The 23,507-nt window shown below is 37.3% G+C and overlaps 1 protein-coding gene across 1 annotated transcript in view; it reads right to left on the bottom strand.

Moving 5' to 3' along the window:
* Positions 1 to 23,507, bottom strand: part of Ints4 (integrator complex subunit 4) — a 106,053-nt gene that overhangs the window by 64,234 nt on the left and 18,312 nt on the right. The window contains exons 3-7 of the mRNA XM_020159834.2: positions 22,644 to 22,761; positions 15,573 to 15,679; positions 3,198 to 3,383; positions 1,782 to 1,832; positions 283 to 371 (exon numbers count right to left, since the gene is read on the bottom strand). Of these exons, the coding sequence (XP_020015423.2) occupies positions 283 to 371; positions 1,782 to 1,832; positions 3,198 to 3,383; positions 15,573 to 15,679; positions 22,644 to 22,761 (551 nt within the window). The remainder of the gene's footprint in view (positions 1 to 282; positions 372 to 1,781; positions 1,833 to 3,197; positions 3,384 to 15,572; positions 15,680 to 22,643; positions 22,762 to 23,507) is intronic.

Raw genomic sequence — 23,507 nt, 5'->3', positions numbered from 1 at the left:
AAAGTGCTGAGAAGCACTTAAGAAAGATAATCCAATCTCTTCAATTATAGATGAGGAGGTTGTACCCAAAGAGGGGAAATGTCTGGCCCAAGATACATGGAAAGGTCATGACAGATTTTAAAGAGGAGACCCAGGCATTCTGATTTTCAGGATACTCTCCCACTGTTTCACACTGCCTTTCAAAACACTAACCAACATTACTTTTCTGGCTGGCTTTTTGTATGGTGGAAGGAAAGAAAAAAGGCTTAGCTATGAATACAGGTGGTTTACACCCACACTGACCTTTCGGGATAGAGCTGGCTGACAACCCAGATGAGCTGGACTGCAGCACTGCGCACTTGTTCATAGTCATCAGAAAGCAATTTACAAGCCTGCAAAGAAGGATTCAAAAGTCTGTCAGTTCTGTGTCCTCCTAGCTAATGTTCAATCTATTTCAAAATGAAGATAGGGTGTCTGGATAAGGATGTCAATCAAAATACTTGTGAGTAGTTTTAACTTCTTAAACCTTTGCCCAACAAAAAATTCTTGGCCTGTCAGCTGCTTAGACTATTTTCTGACTATGAACCTCCTACCCACTACCTGAAAGCAGAGCCACTCTCAGACATTTAAAACATCAAACCTACTGAAGGCTACTGAAAGTCCATAGTAATGCTCTCATAGACTCAAACCCTAAAGATGAGGGTTTTCTCTGTTTATAAAATCAAAATGTACATTTCCATTTACTTTGTTTGAAATCACTTACCTCCATTTAAACCTACTCACTCTTCTTGGAATCTTCATGGCCCCTGGATAATGATGTCTCAAGATAACCTCTGCTAGTTCCCACATTTCTCTTTAATTCGAGACCTTCATAACTACCTAGGGCCTGGAGCTTCACAGATGCCTCACCAACTTTTCAAACTCAACATAACCAAAACTGAACTCATTACAGATCCAAATTCTATATTACATCTCAAACCTTCCACTATCACTCCATCTTCACTGCCCTGAGGCCCTCATTATTGCTTGCCTAGGTTACTGACAGTCATACGCCACTAAACATCTGAATCAGCTAGCTTTCTTTCCTGAATCCTTCCTCCCCAATATTCCATTTAGTCATTTGGCTTCCCACATAGTTTTGTTTTGTTTTTATTATGGACAAAAGGTGATGGTCACACAAATACAAGCATTCTGGACTTATTCTACTTCAGGGGCTTGACTATATATAATCTTCTCCTGAGAGATAAAACCATTCTTGGTAGGCTAACAAAGTCTGATTTCCAAGTGTATATTTAGATTGCCTATCTATTCTCCAAGAGAAAAATAATTTCTAAGGCCTTTTGGTAAGGCTATCAAACAGCTTTTCCACAACTTCATTCTGCCATGCTTTACCAGTGCTACATTCAGGTGACATCTTTTTGTATGAACCCATGGTCTTGGTCACCCTCTAGAAACACTTTAATTTGTCAAACATGGTTCCCCAAATTGACCTCATGTATGGTCCACCCAAAGAGATCTATAAGATTACTACTTCCTTATTTAAACAATATGCTTTTCTTCATGCAGTCTGATATTCCTATTGATACCTAAATCTTCCTAAAAGCCCTTTCACATTTATTAGTGCTATTCAATTACATACCCCAAATTCTTTTCTGAAATGTATGTTTTGGATCTGCCTCACATTCATTCCAATTAATGTGGTACCACAAGCCAGCTGAAGTCCTTATGTTTTCAAATTCAGTGTGCCACCACCCTAGTTTCATGAACCTGCTCCCCTGCCAGATGGTAATCATTCAAAGTACCTGATTATAAATTGTTTGGTGTAATTTCAGTCCTCTTTCATGGAGCTGCAACTAGATAATAAAGATATAGTTTAAGTATTTGTGAAAAAAGGTCAATATTTCTAATGCCTCCCCAAAATCTCATGTATTTTTTCACATTATATCACACTAATATAATATATTAGCCAAAAACCGTAATATAAATAAGAAACCTGGTCAAAGACCAGAATAAGCACTCAAACATTTAAAAAAATCTAATCCATGGACTATCCCAAGGGGGTATTAGAAAAATATGAAATAATCAGGTGTGGTTGCACACACCTATAAATCCCAGCATTCAGTAGCTGAGGCAGGAGGTTTGAGAGTTTGAGGCCAGCCTGGGCTACATAGTGATACTCTCTTTCCAAAAAACAAAAAAAAAAAAAAAAAAAAAAGAGAAAGAGAAATATGAAATAGTGGTAAGAAAGCTAAGGAGAAGGACTGGGGCTGTAGCTCAATGGTAGAACCACTAAGTAGGGCATAGCATTCGCCAGGTCCTAGGTTCGTTTCCCAGCAATGCAAAAGAAAAAGCCAAGAACAAATGGTTTAAACAACTTACTCCTGGTAATTATCATCTATATTTCTGAAACATGGAAGAAATATACTAACTCACATCCCTCCCCAATGGGATCAGATTACCTGGTGGAGGGATGTGACTTGGTGTTATAATAGCCACAAGTTGTACCCTCTATGTTGCAGAGATAGGGATGAAAGCTACCAGAGAAGCCAAAAAACCCACACTTGTTATATAAGAATGTGTGTCTTTTAGTTCTATAAGGTTATCACCAATGCCTCCCTGAAAATGTACATAAAAGTGTACGTAAGATGTATGCTGGGGGATTCAGAATATATCCAAGGCAACACTTGCCATGAACTTTAAAAAAAAAAACAAAGAAGCCAGATGTAGTGGTTCACAATTCTAGTCCCAGTTACTCAGAAGGCTGAGGCAGGAGGATGGCTTGAGCCCAGGAGTTTGGAAACACAGTAAGATCGTGTGTGTGCGCGCGCGAGCATGTGTATGTGCGTGTGGTGATGGGTTCTTTTTCCTGTTTCTTTTTGGTTGTTTTGAGGCAGAGTCTCACTAGGTAGCCTAGGTTGGCACAGAACTCTCTATGTAGCCCAAATTGGCCTTGCACTTACAATCCTCCTGCCTATACCTCCCAAGTGCTACAATTACAGACGTGCACCTCCATTCCCAGACAAGAGCCTACTCTTTAAAAAAAAAAAAAGAGGGCTGGGCATCTAGCTTAGTGGCAGAGCCTTCACCTAGAATGCCTGAGACCTTGGGTTTGAATCCTAGCCTGGCCAAAAAAAAAAAGGAGGGGGAAGGATGTGGAAGATAGAGAACAAGGAGAAGAAGAAGAACTATCCCCAATTAGTTCCCATAATCACGTTTACCATGGCTTTTATAGCTGCTGTTCTGACACGTGGATCTTGGTCACCAAAGTAATCCCCTATAATTTTCTGGACATCTCTTGCAGTAAGGCCTTCTGCATCTTTTGTGACACTTTTCTCCAAAGAACCAAGATTGCCAAGCAATTGCAGGCACTTATTTCTTACACCATGGGAGGTGTCTGTCAAGTGCTATAAAAAGAAAAGAAGCAAAAGAACATGGCTAAAATGCCTTTCAAAACAAACAAAAACACAGTATCACAGCATTGCATCCATTTTAAGGATCATTTCAATCACTACCTTCTCATTAGTCTACGTAGCACATCGTGTAACTTGAAAACTCATCTTCCCCCTAAAAACATAACTACAGGCATGAAACAGGTCCGCTGTTAATAATTACATGACACCAAAAGGAAGCAGTCCAGCAAATACAGAATGCAGGCTACTCTGCTAACAAATACCCAGTTTCTTCAATGAACCAATGGCATCTAAAGAAAAAACAAAAGAAAGCACTTCTATAGACTAAAAGAAATTTAAGAGACTGTCCAAAAGCAGTATGTGGGTCTTTGGGAGGCTTTAAGTTTGAGTTTGTTTATTTTTGTTTTGGTGGGACTGGGGTTTTGAACTCAGGGCTTCACACTTGCACAACAGATACTCTACGACTTGAGCCATACCTCCAGTTCATTTTGCTCGGTTTTGGAGATGGGGTCTCATGAACTATTTGCCCAGACTGGCCTCAAACTGATATCCTCCAGATCTCAACCTCCCAAGTAGCTAGGATTATAGGTGTGAGCCACCAGTGCCTGGCTAGTATGTGGGTCTTTTGGGATCCTAATCTAAAACAAACCAACCATAGAAAGTTATCTTTAGTGCAATGATGAAATTTTAATACAAACTGATCTGACATGACATTAAGTAGTGTTAAGAAGTGCACCATACACCCATGTTTATTGCAGCACTATTCACAATAGCTAAGTTATGGAAACAGCCAAGATGCCCCACCATTGACAAATGGATTAAAAAAATGTGATATCTATACACAACGGAATTTCATGCAGCCATGAAGAAGAACAAAATGTTATCATTCGCAGATAAATGGATGGAATTGGAGAACATCATTCTGAGTGAGGTTAGCCTGGCCCAAAAGACCAAAAATCATATGTTCTCCCTCATATGTGGCATTAGATCAAGGGCAAACACAACAAGGGGACTGGACTTTGAGCACATGATAAAAGCGAGAGCACACAAGGGAGGGGTGAGGATAGGTAAGACACCTAAAAAATTAGCTAGCATTTGTTGCCCTTAACACAGAGAAACTAAAACAGATACCTTAAAGCAACTGAGGCCAATAGGAAAAGGGGACCAGGAACTAGAGAAAAGGTTAGATCAAAAAGAATTAACCTAGAAGGTAACACACACGCACAGGAAATTAATGTGAGTCAACACCCTGTATAGCTATCCTTATCTCAACCAGCAAAAACCCTTGTTCCTTCTTATTATTGCTTATACTCTCTCTTCAACAAAATTAGAAATAAGGGCAAAATAGTTTCTGCTGGGTATTGAGGGGGTGGGGGGGAGAGGGAGAGGGCGGAGTGGGTGGTAAGGGAGGGGGTGGGGGCAGGGGGGAGAAATGACCCAAGCCTTGTATGCACATAGGAATAATAAAACAGTAAAAAAAAATTAACCTCCTAAGTTACTTCATTGTGGTAATGCAAAACTGACATTTTATATATATAATATATATACTAATAAAATTTGTATTTAAATAAAAAAAAAGCACACCATAGCTAAATTAAAAACATATTATCAGTTAAAGAAATATACTGAAGTATTTATGATTTAAATAGCATAATGTTAGGGACTTTAAAATACTACAGCAGACAACAAAAAGTAAGAGGGAATAATACATGGAAAAGATTGCTGATTATGAAATTTGCATTCAAAACTGGAACGAATAATGCATTTGCTATTGTTCATATTATGTGTTTCTGTTTTGTTTTTTTAAAGACCTATCTTCAAACCACAGCTCCAATTCACTAGCTGTGTAATACTGGTCAAGTTGCTGGACCTCTCATGGCCTTAGTATTCTCATCTGCCTCTGTGAATTTATACGCTTATCAGAGACTCAATTTAGGAGTATAAATGCGGAAAAACCTTATGTACTATAAACCATGATACTAACTGTTGTCACTAAAATAGTAAGGAAGGTAGAAAGTCACATATATAGTTACATAGGCAATAACTACATATACAACTGCCAGTACAATACAAGTTATCTTCAGATACTGCCAAGTTCAAAATGTCTGGAATTGTTTTTACCTATAAATGATATCACTAAAAAGAAAAACAACAATAAATGATATCACTAATTTGAAATACACAAAACTAGTTTCTTTCTTCCTGACTCATAGCCCCATGTCTCCAGCACTCTGTTTCCCCCACTATCATTGTAACATAGTCTCTGGAAGTACTCCCAGTAATCACCTCTTCCTCCCCTGCCTTAATTTGACAGGCCTCAATTTCACAGGTGAAGAATATTACGGTTAGTGTTGGGCATGGAGCTCAGTGGTACTATGCTTGCCTAGCATGCATGAGGCCCTGGCTGCAATATGAAGCACTGCAATCAATCACTCAATCGATCAATAGGATTAAGTGATAATGCCTAGTAATACACAGACTACTAGTAGAGGAGCCAATATAGAATCCAAGTTTCCTTACAGTCATTCAATTTGGTTTTCATTTCCCATACAGCTACATAAACAAAATATTTCATGATCTTGAAAACTTTGCTATGTTCAAAGTTGGGCATTTGAAACCTAAGTACTTAAAGAGCTCTTTAATACATAACTGTGTTCTTTACATATATTTACACAGTCACTCCAAGTATCAATGTTCTCCAACAAGGAAGGATTGCCCAGGCTTCTAAAGAATGCCAGAAAATATAGTGATACTAAATCAATAACCAATCCATATGACTAGCTTGCTAGGCTGCCAAACCTTTTGCAAGTAACACACCCACATGTCCACTGAGAGGACACAAAAGCAACACCGCAACAGCAATGAGCACACCTACCACACAGCTCTTGATTGCTTAAAAAGATTTTTTTCACTAAAAGGAACCACGGTTTCTTTTAGAGAAAGGCTGATATTAGGACTAGAACAGAGAAAATACGAGATGAGCCTGTAATATCTTATTGTTCTTTGAAACTATTCAAAGAGCAATAGAGAAAAGACAAAAAGACATAGACAGCTTGAAATTTGACCCACTTGGTCAAATAAGAGTATTTGAACATCAAGATGAATGACAGCAATAAGTTATAATCCATTGAATAAGAAAATACTAAGTTCATAAATGACATAAATAAATAGCAAGTTTGATGTCAGAATACACAAAAGTATCTCCCCACAAAATATTTATTAATTTCAAAGGGGAAAAGAGTAACCTTACAGTGAAGAAGGATGACAGACACCACTGTAACCAATGATAAGTGGTACAATAATTCAAAATGGTGTACTATCTAACAGGATGCAATGGTAACTGCTTCACATCTCTGACATTTTTACCAAAGATGCATAACAGAAACCTAATCAGGAAAAAGCATCAGGCACAAATTCAAGAAGATACTACAAAATAACTGTCCCATAATTTTTAAAGTGTCAATGTCATAAAATCAAGGATCAACTCAGGAATTATTCCAAATCAAAAGCAACTAATGTGATATGGCAACTAAAATGCAGTATGTTATTATTCTGAACAGGACTCTTCTTCTATAAAGGACAGTATGGAAAGACAAATGACATTTGAATGGGTTTGAGGACTACATAGTAATATGTCACTGTTAATGTCCTGATTTTGATTTTGTATTGAGTTTAGATAAAAGGATGTCTTTGTTAATAGAAAATACACAGTAAAGTATTCAAGGATAATGGGGCACCATATTGACAACTTGCTTTCAAATATTTCAAAAGAACAAAGTTCACTACCACTACACTTGTAATCATTCTGTAAGTGTGAGGTTGTATTTTGTTTTGTGTTTGCAATGCTGGGGATCAACCCAGGGCCTGGTGCTTGCTAGCAAGCTCTCTACCACTGAGCCACATGTCCAGCCCAAGTTTGAGATTTTTTAAAAGTTAAAAAATATTCTAAACAAACAAAAAAAATGAAACAAGCATACTGTTTCATAACATTAGAAAAGGAGCACGTGATCCACAAGAGTAAATACACTTTAAAGACCACAAAAAAGAAAGAGGCAGCTATAGAACTATGCCCACACAGGTGCAGGGAATAACTCCATGAGGTACGGGGGCTTTGCAGAGAAATTAGATTTCTTAAATTGTTTTGCCTCTTATCTGAGAAGCAAAGTAGAACAGTGGAATGAACAGAGTGGAAATGGACACATCAAGATTTGATTACTGGCTCTGCCATTTATCACCTAGCCACACACAAGCATCCTAAGCTTTTAGAAGCCCTTAGTGTATAAAAATAGGAACAAAGAAGAAATACAAATGGCCAAAAAACACATGAAGAAATGCTAAACATCCCTGGCCTTAAAAGAAATGCAAATCAAAACCACATTAAGATTCTACCTCATTTCTGTTAGAATGGCTACCATGAAGAACATACACAACAACAAATGTTGGGGAAGATATGGTGGGAATGTAAACTAGTACAGCCACTATAGAAAACAGTGTGGAAATCCCCCTCAAAAAACTAAAAATAGAACTACCATATGATCCAGCAATACTGGCATATATCTGAATGAATATAAGTCAGGATACAATAAAGACACTTTCAACATTATTCACAATAGCCAAGCTATGCCAGGCACTGGTGGCTCATACCTATAATCCAGGAGGCAAAGATTAGGAAGATGGAGGTTTGAAGCCAACTCAGGCAAATAGTTCACAAGACCCTATCTTGAAAAACCTCTTCACAAAAAAGGGCTGGTGGAGTGGCTCAAGTTGTAGACCCTGAGTTCAAACCCCAGTACTACAAAAAAAAAAAAAATACCCAAGCTATGAAAACAGCCCAGAAAATGGATTAAGAAAATATGGTATATAATGGAATTTTATTAAGCCATAAATAAGAATGAAATTTTCTCATTCTCAGGTAGAAGGATGGAACTGGACAACATCATCTTAAGTGAAGTTAACCAGGTTCAGAAAGACAAAGGTCACATGCTTTCTTGTGGAAGATAAATCCAAGTACAAGCATTATATACACATATAAATATATACAGAACGTTTCCAGAAGAAGGACTGCCAGAGGACACTAAGGGAGGAGGAAAAGAAAAGAATGTTAGAACATGAATAATATTGAAATATATCACATCTGTGTAGGAACAAGACACACAAAACATACTGAAAACTGTTCAACAACACAGGATATAGGGTGAGGAAGAGTAACAGAAAGTGTTAGACTGATTGAAGCACAATATATTTACAAGTAAAATACTAAGGCAAAATCTTCACTGAACAATGAACAGACACTTAGACAATTAAGGACAGAAATTTAAAAGGGGAGGGCACTAGTGGGAGCGGAAGGGTAAATGAAGAAGGTGAAGGAGTGTGAATATGGCTGATGTACTTTCTCTACTTATATGAATCTGAAACCAGCTGAAGTCATTTTAAGAGGGGCAAGGGGTAGGAGAGAGAATAATGGAGGGAACGAATCAAACATTATACACATATGTATATACGGAAATGTCACAACAAAACCCCCTGTATAACTATCATAGTCTAATAAAAAATTTAAAAAGTTGAAAAATCTATGTTAGATATAAAAAAGCTATTTATACTTACAAAAAATAAAAACAAGAACAATATCTCATACCACAAAATTATATGGCAAATGAACTAAATTAATTCATTTAATAATTATTGTACATAAAATCAGCTAACAGTATATGGGACATAACAGACATTCAGTAAGTACAGGTACCTACTACAGAACCTGGCACTTAGCATGTGCTTTTTTTAAAACCAGTAGTGGTAGCTCACAACTATAATCCCAGCTACTTAGGAGGCCCGGCCACCCCGGGCAAAGTATCTGAAAAATAAGCTAAAATAAAAAGGGCTGAGGATATGGTTCAAGTGATAAAACACCTGCCTATCAAGTGATAGAGCACCTGCCTAACAAGAGGCCCTGAGATCAAACCCCAGTACCACCAAAAAAATTAAAAAAAGAAAGGTCAGGAATGGTGATACATACCTATAATCTATGATTCCTGCACTAGGAAGGATAGTTAGTTCAAGGAAAAAGAGAGACAAAGAGGGGAGGGGGGGAAGGGAACAAGGCGGGGGATGAGTAGGTGATGGCAAAGAAGAGAAAATGAAACTGAAAGCAACAGAAATAGACTGACTGGATGAAACAAATCTGCACACCTAGGACACTGTCACAAGAGGTAGTAAGCACCCGTTAAATGTTCCTGTCAGATGCTTCAGAAATAATCTCATGAACCAAGTGGGAACCAAAACTTTTGGTAGAAGCCATGTCCTGTGTGAAGGTGACATGGGCAGGCAAGTTTACATTGGGCAGAGAACAAAGGAAATCTCACAAGATTTCTGAGAGTGGGGCTCTCAGAATGGGAATTTCCAATTATAAAAATGGCTCAATCAAGCAGCTTAATCTCAGCTAATTCTTTACCCCCAAGTTGTTTAGGCTAAAAAGTGTGAAACATACACTCTATGTCCCTACGATGCCTCATATATAGTAAGGGCTCAAAATAATCCATCAAAATAAGACACTGAAACTGAGAGATGAAGACACATTTCTAGATTTGAGGCCAACAATGACTGTGTTTGTCACAGTTAATAAAACAGCTGGCTTTTTTTTTTAATGGCTCATTTATGTTTAGTATGGAAGCATTATTTCTTATAACTAAAATGCTGACTAAATCGTCAGCCTCTGGGAGTTGCTAACACTGTTAGAAACACTTTATTTGTACCATTCTAGCTTCTACAGTAACGAGGCAACAATGACTCATAACCTACTGCACACTGAATCTTAGCCCAAAAGAGAGTCTACATCACACCCTCAGAGCAACAATTATAATTTTATGATGTCTTTCCCCTACAGGTCACTTCTTACATCATGCCCATCATCATTAAGAACTGCCAAGTGTCTGAAGATGCTATTTTGGTGTTGTACATTTTGTCAGGCCAAAAGTACCATCATTTTTTATATTAATGGAATGAGTAAGCCAACCACATTTCCAATGAGAGCAATATATATCAAAAGTTAAAATAAACTTAGCCAACCAGTTTAAAACTTTTCTATACCAAAGGGGGGGAAAAAAATCAAAGATCAACTATATCAAGAAAAGTACAGCTGGGCACCAGTGGCTCAAACCTGTAATCCTGGCTACTCAGGAGGCAGAGATCAGGAGGATCACAGTTCAAAGCCAGCCCAGGCAAATTGTTCGAGATCCTATCTCAAAAAAAGGGCTGATGGAGTGACTCAAGGTGTAGGCCCTGAGTTCAAAACCCAATACCGCAAAAAATAAAAAGTACAGAATGGAGTTACATAAGATTAAAAATAACATATTGACTTACTCAGTTTCAATATGGATTGAAATAAAAGTTCAGTGTACACGGCATGCAAATTATTCTTAAGAATACCCTCTATTTCCTCAAATAGAGGGAATAATTTGAAACACCATGCACCTGTTTATAAAGATAGTGTAACAAAATGCACTGTAAACTGTTGAATAAAGGTAGAACAGGTTAACAGAGTAAGTAATAGAGGGGGTTAATGTGATTAAAGCACGATATATACATGACTGAAATAACCAGGCAAAACACCCTTGACAAACCAATATACACTTAATTTTAAAACATAAAGGACAGGAAGGTCCTGTGGGGGGGTGTAATCAGTGGGAGAGGGTAGGGTAAATGGCGAGGGTGATGGAGGGTGAACACAGTGGATGTATTTTGTATTCTTCACTATTAATTCCATTCCATTGCTCTGTCTTTAGGCAGCACCACACTGTCTTGATTCCTGATGCTTTGTAGTTGGGTTCTGAAATTGGCAAGTATAAATACTTTTACTTTGTTCTTCTTTGTCAAGATTATTTTAGTTCCCTTTGAAACTCTTCCATATAGTTTCCAGAGTAAAAGTGTTATACTTCTTTTGTTAAACTTATTCAAAAGCTCGGGCATGTGTTACATAACAATAGGGGCATGTTCTGAGAAATGTACTGTTAGGTGATTTCGACACTGTGTGAACATCATACCTTACTTACACAAGCCTAGACGCTATAGCACACCTGGGCTATAGGGCACAGGCTATTGCTCCTAGGCTCCCAGTCCACATTTTACTGTACCTAATACTATAGGTAATTATAATAACATGTTGATGTTTTTATATCTAAGCATATCTAAATGTAGAAAAGGTGGAATAAAATGTGATATAAAGGTAAAAAAATTGTACAAGCATGAATGGAGCTTGTAGACTGGAAGCTGTGAGTGATTTAGTGAGTGGTAAACAAACATGAAGGCTGAGGACACAATACACACCATTATAGTCTAAAAACATGGCTGCACTTAAGCTACATTGAATTTATTTTACAGTATTTTTAATAATAAATGAATTTTAGCTTAAAACTAGCTGCTTTACAAACTTTCTAATCTTTTAGTTTTTTTATTTTTATTTTTATTTTTCTTGTGGTTCTGGGGTTTGAACTCAGAACCTCACTTTTACTAGGCAGACAATCTACCACTTGAGCCACTCGACCAGCTCTAGCTTTTTGGTTCTCCTGAAGTAACATTTAAAACACACAGTACACTACTATACAAAATATTTTATTTCTCTAGAATCTTATTCTATAAGTTTTTTCCTAAAATGTTTAAATTTTTAAAATTCTTAGTTAAAAACAAAGACAAAAATACACATATCTGACTCCACCTACAAAGGGCCAGGATCACCAGTATCACCATCTTGACAGGCACTGAGAAGTCTTTAGAGACGGTAAAATATGCATGGCACTGTCGACTCCTACAGGTGGTAACATGCCTTCTGGAATATCTCCTGAAGGTTGTGCCTTGAAACTGTTTTACAGTTAATATTTCTGGGTAAACAGAAGTTTACTCTAAAGTAACATTTAAAATTATATTACACTAAATACATAACCCAGTAATGCAGTCACTTTCCATCATTATCAAGTGCTACGTAATATATATAACTGTTCATGCTATCCCTGAATAAGGTAATGCTGGTTAGTTTACACCAGCATCACCACAAACACATGAGTAATGATGGTGGAAATGTCACTAAGTGATTGGAATTTTTTCAGATCCACAATAATCTTATGGAACCACCATAATCTCTGTGATCCACTGTTGACCAAAACATCATTGTGCAGCAAATGACTATATTTCATTCTTTTTGATGCTTACATTATAAGTGCATTATTTTACTAATTTAATTTTTTTTGAAACAAAGTTTCACTATGAAGCCCCAGCTGACCTTCAACTGGAATTATTCTCAACCTCCCAAGTGCTAGGATTACAGACATGTGCCAGCGCATTTGCCTTAATTTTCATATTGTTCATTACAAGTTTATAGAAATACAACTAATTTTTGTATATTAGTCCTGTATCCTACAACCTTGCTAAACTGTTTATTACTTCTAATAATTTCTAAATTCAAGATCATGTCATTTATGAATGGAGATACAGATGCTTTACTTCTTCCTTCCCAAAACAGATGCCTATAATTTCTTTTTCTGGTCTAATAGCCTTGCAGGAACCTCCAATACAAAGGGAAGTGGAAGTGGACAGACATTAGGGGAAAGCACCATCTTTCAAAATTAAGTACAATGTCAAACTGTCAGGTTTTTTGTAGATGCTCTTTATGAGGCTGAGGGAGTTCTGCTCTGTTCTCAGATTATTTTTAGTGTTTTTATAAAGGGTTTAGGTTTTGTTGAATGCTTTTTCTGCATCAATTAGATCATGAGGATTTTTTTGGTCCTTATCTTATTGTTATAATGTGTTATTTTCTTTTCAAATGTTAAACCAATCTCACAGTCCTGGGATACATCCCACCTGATCATGGTATATAATTCTACTTATAAATTGCTGAACTTTATTTGCTAGCATTTTGTTAAGGATACTTATATCCATATTCACAAGAGACACTGGTGTGATTTTCTTTTCATCTCTCTCTCTTTTTTTTTTTTTTTTGTGGAACTAGGGTTTGAACTCAGGACTTCATGCTTGCAAAACAGGCACTCTGCTGCTTGAGTCACACCTCCAGCCCATTTTGATATGCTTACTTTGGAGATGGGGTGTCTCGGACTACTTGCTCATGTTGGCCTTGAACCAGATCTCAGTCTCCCATGTAGCTAGCGAGGTGTGAGCCACTGGTGCCTGTCCGTTTTCTTTTCTTACGATGTTTTTGTCCAATTTTAGTATCAGAGTAATACTGGACTCATAGAATGAGTTGGGAAGTGTTCTCTCCTGCTTTTTAATCAAGTTTGTGAATAATTGGCATTAATTTTTACTTAAATGTTGGATGTGATTCACCAGGGAAATCATCTAGGCCTAAACTTTTCTTTATGAGCAGGTTGTGTTATTGTCTGGGTTTTTCATTACTAGTTCAATCTGTTTACTTGCTTGTTATAGATCTACAGAGACTGTCTACCTTTTTTTAAATCAATTTCAATAGTTGTGCATTTCTAGGAATCTATTTCAAATAGGTTCTCTAATTTTGGGGGTAATGAGATTTGAACTCAGGGCCTCAACAACTGCTAGGTAGTACTCTTGAGACACAGCCCTCATCCTTCCTGCTTTAGTTTGGTTTTTTACATAGGGTTTTTACACTTTTCCCCAGGCCAGCCTCAGACTACAATCCTCCTACCTCCAACTCCAGAGTAGGTGGGATTATAGGCAAGACCCACCACACCCAGCTTGGTTTTTTGTTGTTTTAGGGCTTGGTTTTTTGCTAGCTGAGCAGGTAGTCTACCACTTGAACCATGCCTACAGCCCCAAGCTTGTTTTTTGAGATGGGCTCTCACTATCTTTTTGTCCAGATTGGCCATAAACCACAATCTTATCTCTACTTCCCAAGTAACTGGGATTACAGGTGTGGGCCACCATACCTGGCTCTCTGTTTTTTTTTTTTGTTTGTTTTTTTTTTAATTCCAGGTACTTACAGCTATATGCAAGCAATATTTTACAACTTTTGTTTTTTGAAACAGGGCCTCACTATGTAGCCCAAGCTGGCCTTGAACACTCTGCATCGCCCAGACTGGTCTTGAACTTGCAATCCTCCTTTCTCAGCCTCCTGAATGCTAAGATTATACACATGTACCATCACACCCAGCTGAAACAGTATTTTAACTGCCTAGATTTTCATTCAACTCAAAGTATTTCCTAATTTCCCTTTTTAATTTCTTCTTTGAAGAAGTATGTTGAATTTCTACATACTTATGTGGTTTCTGGATTTATTTCTGCTAACTGATTTCTAATTTTATACCATTATGGTTAGAGAACATACTTTGTATTATTTCTAATAAAAGACCGAATGTTTTATGAATTAATTATATCTCAATTAAAAAAAAATCTTTAGTACTAGGGGTATAACTTAGAGGTAGAGCACAAGCTTAGTTAGTATGGTCAAGACCCTGGGTTCAATCCCCAGCAGAAAAAAAAAGTAAAAGAAAAAGCCAGGCCTGATTCGACATGCCTGTAACCCAGCTACTCAGAAGGTAGAGACAGGAGAATTATGAGTTCATGGTCAGCCTGGGCTACATAGTAAAAATGTCTCAAAAACTAAAAAGCAAACCAAAAAAAACTCCAAGTTACTAGACATAATTAATTTACTTGAATTTCTTTTACAATCAGAAAAAAGGAACCTAAAAAGTGTTTCCCAAACAGTTGCTGTATCTCACTGGCTTGTTTACTGAAGCAACAGGCATAATAAAGAATGTGAGTTTTGAAGTAAGAGAACCCAGTTTACACCCTGGTTCTGCAACCCAACCTCCTCACTGTGAAAACTTGGACAAGTTACACTCCTTAAGCCTCAATATGCACCTTTGTAAAACAAAGATTACAGTATTTACCTAAGAGACTGTGAGCACCAAATGAAAAATTGGAAGAAAGCACCATAATAAGCAGGGTACATTATTAAGCACAATATACACAGTAGCTATGTACTGTAATTATTATCATATCTTTTGGGAGATGAGGAAGTTTATTTTAAAATAACTGACTTAGCTTTATTCCTACCCAACATCAAGGACAAAAAGAGAAACAGCTCTTAAAGCCATTGAGTCCTTGGCAATCCTATTATATGCTTAGGATGAATCTGAGCAGATTTTACAGAACAACCACCTTTCCAGATAATGAGAAACTATTCAAGAGAGACCATTATACTCTTACCTTGCAGGCTACATCAACTAATCGTGACTGGATAGCTTGGTTCTCTGATAGTTTAGTGCCAATTGCAAGCAAAGTGTCCAAGAGTTGAGCTAGGACTTGATGAGACTCTAGAAAAGATGGAAAATTGGGTTATAGAATTTCAAAAGGAGATCTCTATAGAAACTAATTTACTTTAGGATTCTACTATCTAATTCTTCATCCCCTCAACTAAAAGTTGAATTCCTAAAGGAATTGGATCTAAAACTCCAAGTCTTCCATAGGACTGGGTATAGTACTACTCACAGAATAGGTGCTCCCGAAATGTTTAGTGCTTGACTGATTTAAGAACCTTCCATTGGCTGGTCTGATGGTAGTGGGTTATCTGAATTTATTAACATTAGGTGTCAGTAAAGTTGGCATACAACTCCCCACTGCTAAATTTGACTGGCTTAAAAAAAAAAGAACCTTCCATTGCCTTCAATACAAAGTCCAAATTCCTTAGCAGGACTTATACACACACACCAAGCCTTCTATCTCTTTTTCTTTTTTCTTTTTGGTGGGACTGGGGCTTGATCTCAGGGCTTCAGCGCATGCAAAGCAGATGGTTTACCACTGGAGCCACACCTCCAGTCCATTTTGCTGTTTATTTTTTGGAGATAGGGTCTCACAAACTATTTGCCCAGGCTGGCCTTGAAACATAAGCCTCCCAATCTCAGTCTCTCAAGAAACTATGTTTAGAGGTATGAGCCACTGGCACCTGACCAGCTCATCTCTTTCAAGTCCCCTCTAGCACTCTGTGCCAACTACTTATGATTCTATCTCCTCATCTTTGCTCAGGCTAACTTCTCTACCTAGAATGCCTCCACCTACCCATCAGGGACCACCTACTAATAAGTGTCACTTCCTGTGCAGACCTGGTTCTAATTCTCAAGAATTGACCATTTCCTCCTTCTTATCCACAGTACTCTCCACAGCAGGTATATCACTATTTATTTCATATCAGACCAAACAAGAAGACTGAAAGATCCCTAAAGACAATGAATATTTTATTCACCTCTGCAGTCTCAAAATCTAGCTCAATTCATTAAGTGCTCAATGAATGTTTAATAAATGAGCAAAAAGCCAGATCCAAATGAAGCTATGACCATCTTCTTGACCAGATCATCTTCTTTGTCTAAAGACTCTTTGTGTTCCAAAATATGGTTCTTATAATGCTGGTGGCATATAAGAGAATTTTAGACAGCCTTCAAATAATACTTATATTAATAATTATGTATATTTTAATGTACATAACAAAAAGTTACCACTTTCATCTACTGATATCACAATGTAAGTTTTACATTACTAATACAGAAATTCTCTTTGAATTTAGTTTATCAAAAAATTAGTTTACTTAAGAAAAATGATAAATTATAACATAGATGTGAAGCAAATATGCCAAAAAATGACTTGCACAATACATAAATGACTCAATTCTAGGGAACACTAAAGACTTCCAGTTGAACAGTACATTGAACACATCTGTTTGTCTCTGCACTTTCCAAAAACCTCACTAACATAAGAGTAAAGAAAGTAAAAGTGCAACAAGGAGAAAAAAAGTGGATAGATGAGAAGCATGCACACACTTTTCAGATGGAGAAAGTGGTAAGCTTGAGAAATCTAATACTAAATACCTACTAAAAAGAATGTCACTGCAAATCAAATAAATTCTAGCCCTAACACCCCAGAAAGGCTAAGAATTGACGATTTAGGGCAGAGGCATGGTTCAGCACTAGAACTCCTGCCTATGAAGCCCTGAGTTTAAAACCCCGTATTACCCCCCCCAAAAAAGATTTAAAAAGGCGGGGGGGGGGACTACGAAGGGGAATGGGGCAGGGATTTGCTTGACATCTCTATCTGAAGCAGGTTTTGGTTGTTTTTTTGGTGGTACTGGAGTTCGAACTAAGGCCGCACACTTGCTTGACAGGCACTCTACCACTTCAGTCACTCTTCTGGCCCTTTTTTATGCATGTGTTGGGTTTTTCTGAGATAGGGTCTTGGGAACTATCTGCCCAGGCTGACTTCAAACAGCAATCCTCCTGATCTCTGCCTCCTAAGTAGCTAGGATTATAGGTGTGAGCCACTGGCACCCAGCTCTATAAGAAGCGGTCTGATCTTTGACCATTCCGAATACTACACAGTCAAGTATTATTAAAGCAGAAGGTTTATTCTGTATAGAAACTAAACCAGAACAAATGCAATTTTGGGAATGGCTGGTGAGAACAGGCAGTAGATAAGGTGAAGAAGAGGATTTTTTGTTGTTCGTTTTTGCATGCTGTGGATCTAACTCAGGTTATCACTCATGGTAGGCAAGCACTCATCACTGTGCTATATCCCCAGCCTCAGAAGAGAAGATTAAGAGATAATTTTACCTACTGGATAATAAGATGTTCCCTTCCTCCCTCTCCCTAGCCTCCTTTCAGCTACTATGGCTCTAAGAACACAGCATCAAGGCATTTCTGTCTTCGAGTAAGAGATTCATCAACTTCTAACTGGAAAAACTTATAGGCTCAAGAAAAAAAAAAACACTAACATTGCAAAGTTCTCCACAAACATGTAGAATCATCCTATAGTAGAAGCTACCAGCTAACAAGTCCTATCCATGTACACAAACTATTTATCATAGTTGTCTTAAATTTAAATGCAGAGTCAAAGATAACCATGAAAAACTTCCTGGGCTGGCAGAGTGGCTCCAGTGGTAGAGTGCCAACCTAGCAAGCATGAGGCCCTGAGTTCAAACCCCAGTACCATGAAAAAAAAAAAAGAAAAGCCTCCAGCTCCCTCAAGCCAGGTGTGGTAGCACAGGCAAGGGATCACAGACCAAGGTCAGACCCTGTCTGTAAAATAAACCAAAAACAAAAGGGGGCATGGCTCAAGAGGTAGAGTACTTGCCTAGCAAGCACAGGGCCCTGGTCTCAAACCCCAAAGAAAGAAAGAAAGAGCTGGGGGTGTGGTTCAGTGGTAAAAGCTTGCCTAGCATGTTTAAGGTCTTCAGAGCACTGCAAAAATAAAGAAAAGCCTTCAATATTAAAGAAGCCACAGAGAAAAGAAAGCAAGCAAAGAAAATAGAAAAGAGACAAAGAAATCTCCAACATCACTTTATTAATTTATTTCTTCAGAAAGATAATTTTATATAATTTCTGTGAAAAACTAGCTAAAGCTGGGCCCAGTGGCTCACGTCTATAATCCTAGTTATTCAGGAGGCAGAGATCAGGAAGACTGCGATTCAAAGCCAGCCCAGGCAAACAGTTCATGAGACCCTATCTCAAAAGAAAACCAGCACAAAAACGGGATGGTGGAGTGGCTCAAGGTGAAGGCCCTAAGTTCAAGCCTCAGTACTACAAAAAAAGAAAAACTAGCTAAAACTTTTGAAGCTTAACTCTTGCCTTTGATAAATCAGAAATTTAATTTGAATCTTTAATTATAGTTTATCTCCTAAGTTGCAGACCTACAATACAGCTTCAGATTGGACATCTCCACTTGAACAATAAATGATACCTCAACATCATCAAACCAAATTTGTCAGAGCTACCAAATTCTAAAACTAGACGTGATTATTTTATGCTCTTGCTCAAAAAATTTACATATGGGGGGAGAAATGAACCAAGCCTTGTATGCACATATGAATAATAAAAGAAAAATGAAAAAAAAATTTACATAGTGTCACCATCTACAAATTAACATTTAAATTCCTCAGCGTTTAAGACTACCCTTCAATTTCAAATACTTCATCTTTCCTCTAAAAACATATATATAAAAAATTCAATTCTTCAAATCTCTCTCATACTTTCCCGGCTCTCTGCCTATTATCAGAATGTTCCTTCTCCTTGGTGTTACTCTTCCCCACCTCTAATTTTCAGTCCACCTCTTCACTCAGCTTTTCCAGATCTCACCCTCTGCTCTCACCATACTGATTACACCTCCTCTAAAACACGCTTTGTGCTATCATGCGTACCACAGCAGCCACCAGAGAAGCAGGTATACACTACGCCCTCCAAGCACCTAGTCCCGTGTTTGCCAAGGAGTTATAGTCCTCATTCATTTGCTGAACGAAAATAAAAAACTTTTCATCCACAATGTGGGTCACACTTTTAGAGTTGACATGGCACGCTAGACTGAATAATAAAGAGCCCTAATCCTAAATTTATGGCTTTCACAAATACAAAGTGACTATTTAGCAGTCACTTTTCCTCACTGGAGTTTACTTTTATCAGCTATAAAACAAAAGGCATAAACTATCTTATCTCTATGGTCCCTTCTAATTCTACCTTCTATTCTTCTTGGTGGGCCAGGAACTTGAAACCCAACAGAGATATAGATGAATATTCTTAGAGGTAAGTAAGAAACAAAATTAGAAGACTTAGCAACAAATAAAATAGTTATTTGCCATGGATACTGCATAATTTTGAGTCCCTTTCTTTTAAAGGCTAGGATGAGGTTTACATTCAAACTCTCTCTTATAATGTTTCTATTTTGGAGGTAAAGTGTTTCAGTTAAAGTTAACCTATAAGAAAGAACACTACATCAAGTTCTCAGTTCTGAGACTAGTTAGCTAAATGAACTAAGCAACTTACTTCGCCTGTCCAGACTTAGTTTCTGATATCTGCAAAATAAAGCAATTAGAAGGTCAAAAAAGTCTAGGCTGTCTCAAATTCTCACTCTGGAAAGAATGGAGTTCTCCCATACCCCTGAGTCATAAAGTTCCCTGGGTAACTTCTCCACTCAGAATTTCTTCTCTAACACCTGACTCCATCCTCAACTCTACCCCTAATCCTTAAGTTGTCACCTCCCACCCAGTGATTAGAAGAATAGTCCATGGAAAAAAAAAAAAGGACACTTCTGCTCTGAGGCAATATAATTGTTTTGGTACTTTTAAAATTGTGTCCCCTTTTTTTTTTTATCCCCCACCCCTAAGACAGAGACTCACTATGCTGCCTAGGCTAACTCAAGATTCTCTTGTCTCAGCCTCCCAAGTGCTGAAATTACATGCATGTACCATCATGCCCAGCTAAAAATGTGTCTTCATTAAACAAGAACACTCAGTTATAAGTTGGAGCTTAAGATAAATCTATTTGGAAAGTAATATGTAAAATATAGCAATGATTATTAATATGTTTAAGACCCTCTAGCTCAGTAATTTCCTTCTTAATAATTTATCCTAAGCAACAACAGAAAGAAGAAACTGACTTTTATTTTCCCCTAGCTATAAGAACCAAAAAAATGAAAAACATGCTACTTGTTGTTTAATATCAATACCATGAATACTATTGAAGGTATACAGAAACATAAAAAAGAAAAAAAATGTAACATTAAGTGAGTATAATAAAACAAAATAATACATTCACTAAATACAACCATATAAAATGTATATAAATAAAAAGTAATGTGTAAAACATGTTGTTTCATGGAAATAGTAGGAATATTTTTTTAAATGTCATTATATTGTCATTGGAATTTCATTAAAATGGCTCACTGTCTCCTGTGAATGAAAAGGTGGGTCAAAATTCAGTACAAGTCAAAAAAATCTTTTTTGAGCTATGGCTCAAACCTTTTGTTTTTATTTTACTTTTGAGACAGGGTCTCTCTACCTTTGCTCAGGCTAGCCTTGAACTCTCAATGTTCCTGCCTCTGTCTCCTGAGTAGCTAAAATAACAGGTGTGTGCCACCCCGCCTGACTACTAGTAAAATTTTAATATAAAGTTATTTCTAACAAAATTTATAAAATTAGTCTGGGGACACAGCTCAGTGGTAGAGTGCTTACCTAACATGTGCAAGGTGGAAGGAAGGGAGGAAGGAAGGGAGGGAGGGAGGGAGGGAAGAAGTAAAAATTTGTAAATTTCTCAGTTTCAGCCAGTAAAGACAGCTGTACAAGAAATGAATTTACATAGTCTAAGTTCATCTGACATTTATTCTCTCAGAGTCTGTATATAGTTTATATATCACATGCTAATATTTAAATACACATATTTACTTAAATATTTATACCCTAAAAGGAACTAGAACAATAGTATTCTTTGACCAGCACCACAAAAAGATAAAATATAATGTTTTTAGAAACAGTGAAGAGTTTATTTTAATTTTAAAATAAACATCAAGGGAACTGAGGCACTAACTCTGGAACAGAACTGTAAATACATAAAAGCAAATGATCAAAAAATAAAAAAGGTGATGTAGTTCTCGCTTCACTTAAACCCTGAGAATACACTTTAGTGGCATCAATAAGGAGCTAAAATAAAGGAGACAACACAATGCCTGAAAGATGGCACTTTTATGAGCTCTAAACTGTGATGGGCCACACAACCAGGACAGCCTCTTTTATGGTTTCTGAGTTAGTGCAGCACAGTGAACAAACCATAAACTCTGCAGCATACTATGTAACCTTGAATAAGTTAATCTTCTCTGAGCTTCCATTTTCCTACCTATAACACAGGGACAATAATATCTATCTTCTATCTTAAATAAAATAGCTTAAAAATATGGCACTTGGTAGAGGTCAATAAAGGATAGCTATTACGAGAAAAAAATTATATTTAAAAAATGTATTAGCATAAGGGATTATGCAAAGGGATTTCATTATGATATTTATAACATGTATTTAATATACTTTGATCAAATTAATGCATCTATGTTACTATTTTTAGCCACCCTCTTTCCTTCTCCCTCCTTTTTAACAGTTTTAGTGGGTTTCCTTGTGCTATTTTCATACATGTATGTAATATTCCATCACCTTCTTTCCCCTTCCTCCCACCCACTGGTTCCCAAACTGTCCCCCTTTTACAATTATTATTGTTTTTTTAGTTCTACATTCTGTATATGAGTGAAAATATGAGATATTTGTCTTTCTGAGCATGGCTTATCTTGCTTAACATGATGACTTCTAGTTCCATCCAGAGAAAAAACTGTATTTTAACTCTAATGAAAACATACATACATCTTTTATTAAATCATTCTCACATTCCTTTTCAATAACAAGTAATAAAAAAGCTTGTTCTAAAATTCTATACAAAAGGAACTAAGTATTTCTTCTCTGAGTACACACTTACGACAACTTACTTTCATTCTGCAGTATGTTAATAGCATCGTCCATAATGCAGTCTGGTGAGAATCCTGCAGTCTTGGACAATAAACCCAACAATGATGCAATTTTCAGTCTCACGGATGGATCATTTTCCTGGAACAAAAGGAGCAACTGTCACCATGATGCTCTGCTCCCAACTAATTAAAAAACAGGAACGTGGGGAACTAACATGCCATTTCTGAAAAACTAACTTCACATACTCCAAGAGTTTCTCAATTAGCATCTCACACTGAAATACTGTGAATGGAAAGTGAATGGAAAAATGTTTATGCTTGGCTGATGTCATACTGCCAGCCAAATGTGCAGTTGGCTTTAAAAGTAACTTACCTCCACTGAGTACTCAGGTTACACGTGAGTCACAGCCACTTGCACCACCAATACTACCAGCACTGGACACCCAGCACAGCTGTTGGCACCACTGCTCTTGGTAGTCCTAGAAAGTGAGAGCTGCAGCTACCACTGTTATCACCAGAAAGAACCTTCCACTCTACCTACTTTTTTCAGATCACCAGATCTTGACTACACAGTTGGGGCAGGCAAGTGAATTTGGCTGAGTACAGGTCATGTGCCTGGGTCTCAGTAGCAAGGGAGTAGGAGAAATGAGGAATCTGGCCATTTTAGCCTCCAGAGTAAGAGGTGACCTCTAATAGACACCAGGATTCCTGTGGTAAGAAATTTCTCCCCTAGACAAAAGGAGTATGTCCCTTTGTTTACCACTGTACTCAAAGACATAGTACAATACACAACACTAAAAAGATGTTCAACAAACGTGTGAAATGGAGGGTGAAAAGTGCCAGTAATCAAATTAAGCAATCTTTCTATACCAAAGACAAAATTAT

This window comes from Castor canadensis, chromosome 1 (genome assembly GCF_047511655.1).
Source record: "Castor canadensis chromosome 1, mCasCan1.hap1v2, whole genome shotgun sequence".
NCBI lineage: Eukaryota > Metazoa > Chordata > Mammalia > Rodentia > Castoridae > Castor > Castor canadensis.
The sequence above is the reverse complement of the archived record's forward strand: the minus strand, read 5'-3'. Positions and strand labels throughout refer to the sequence as shown.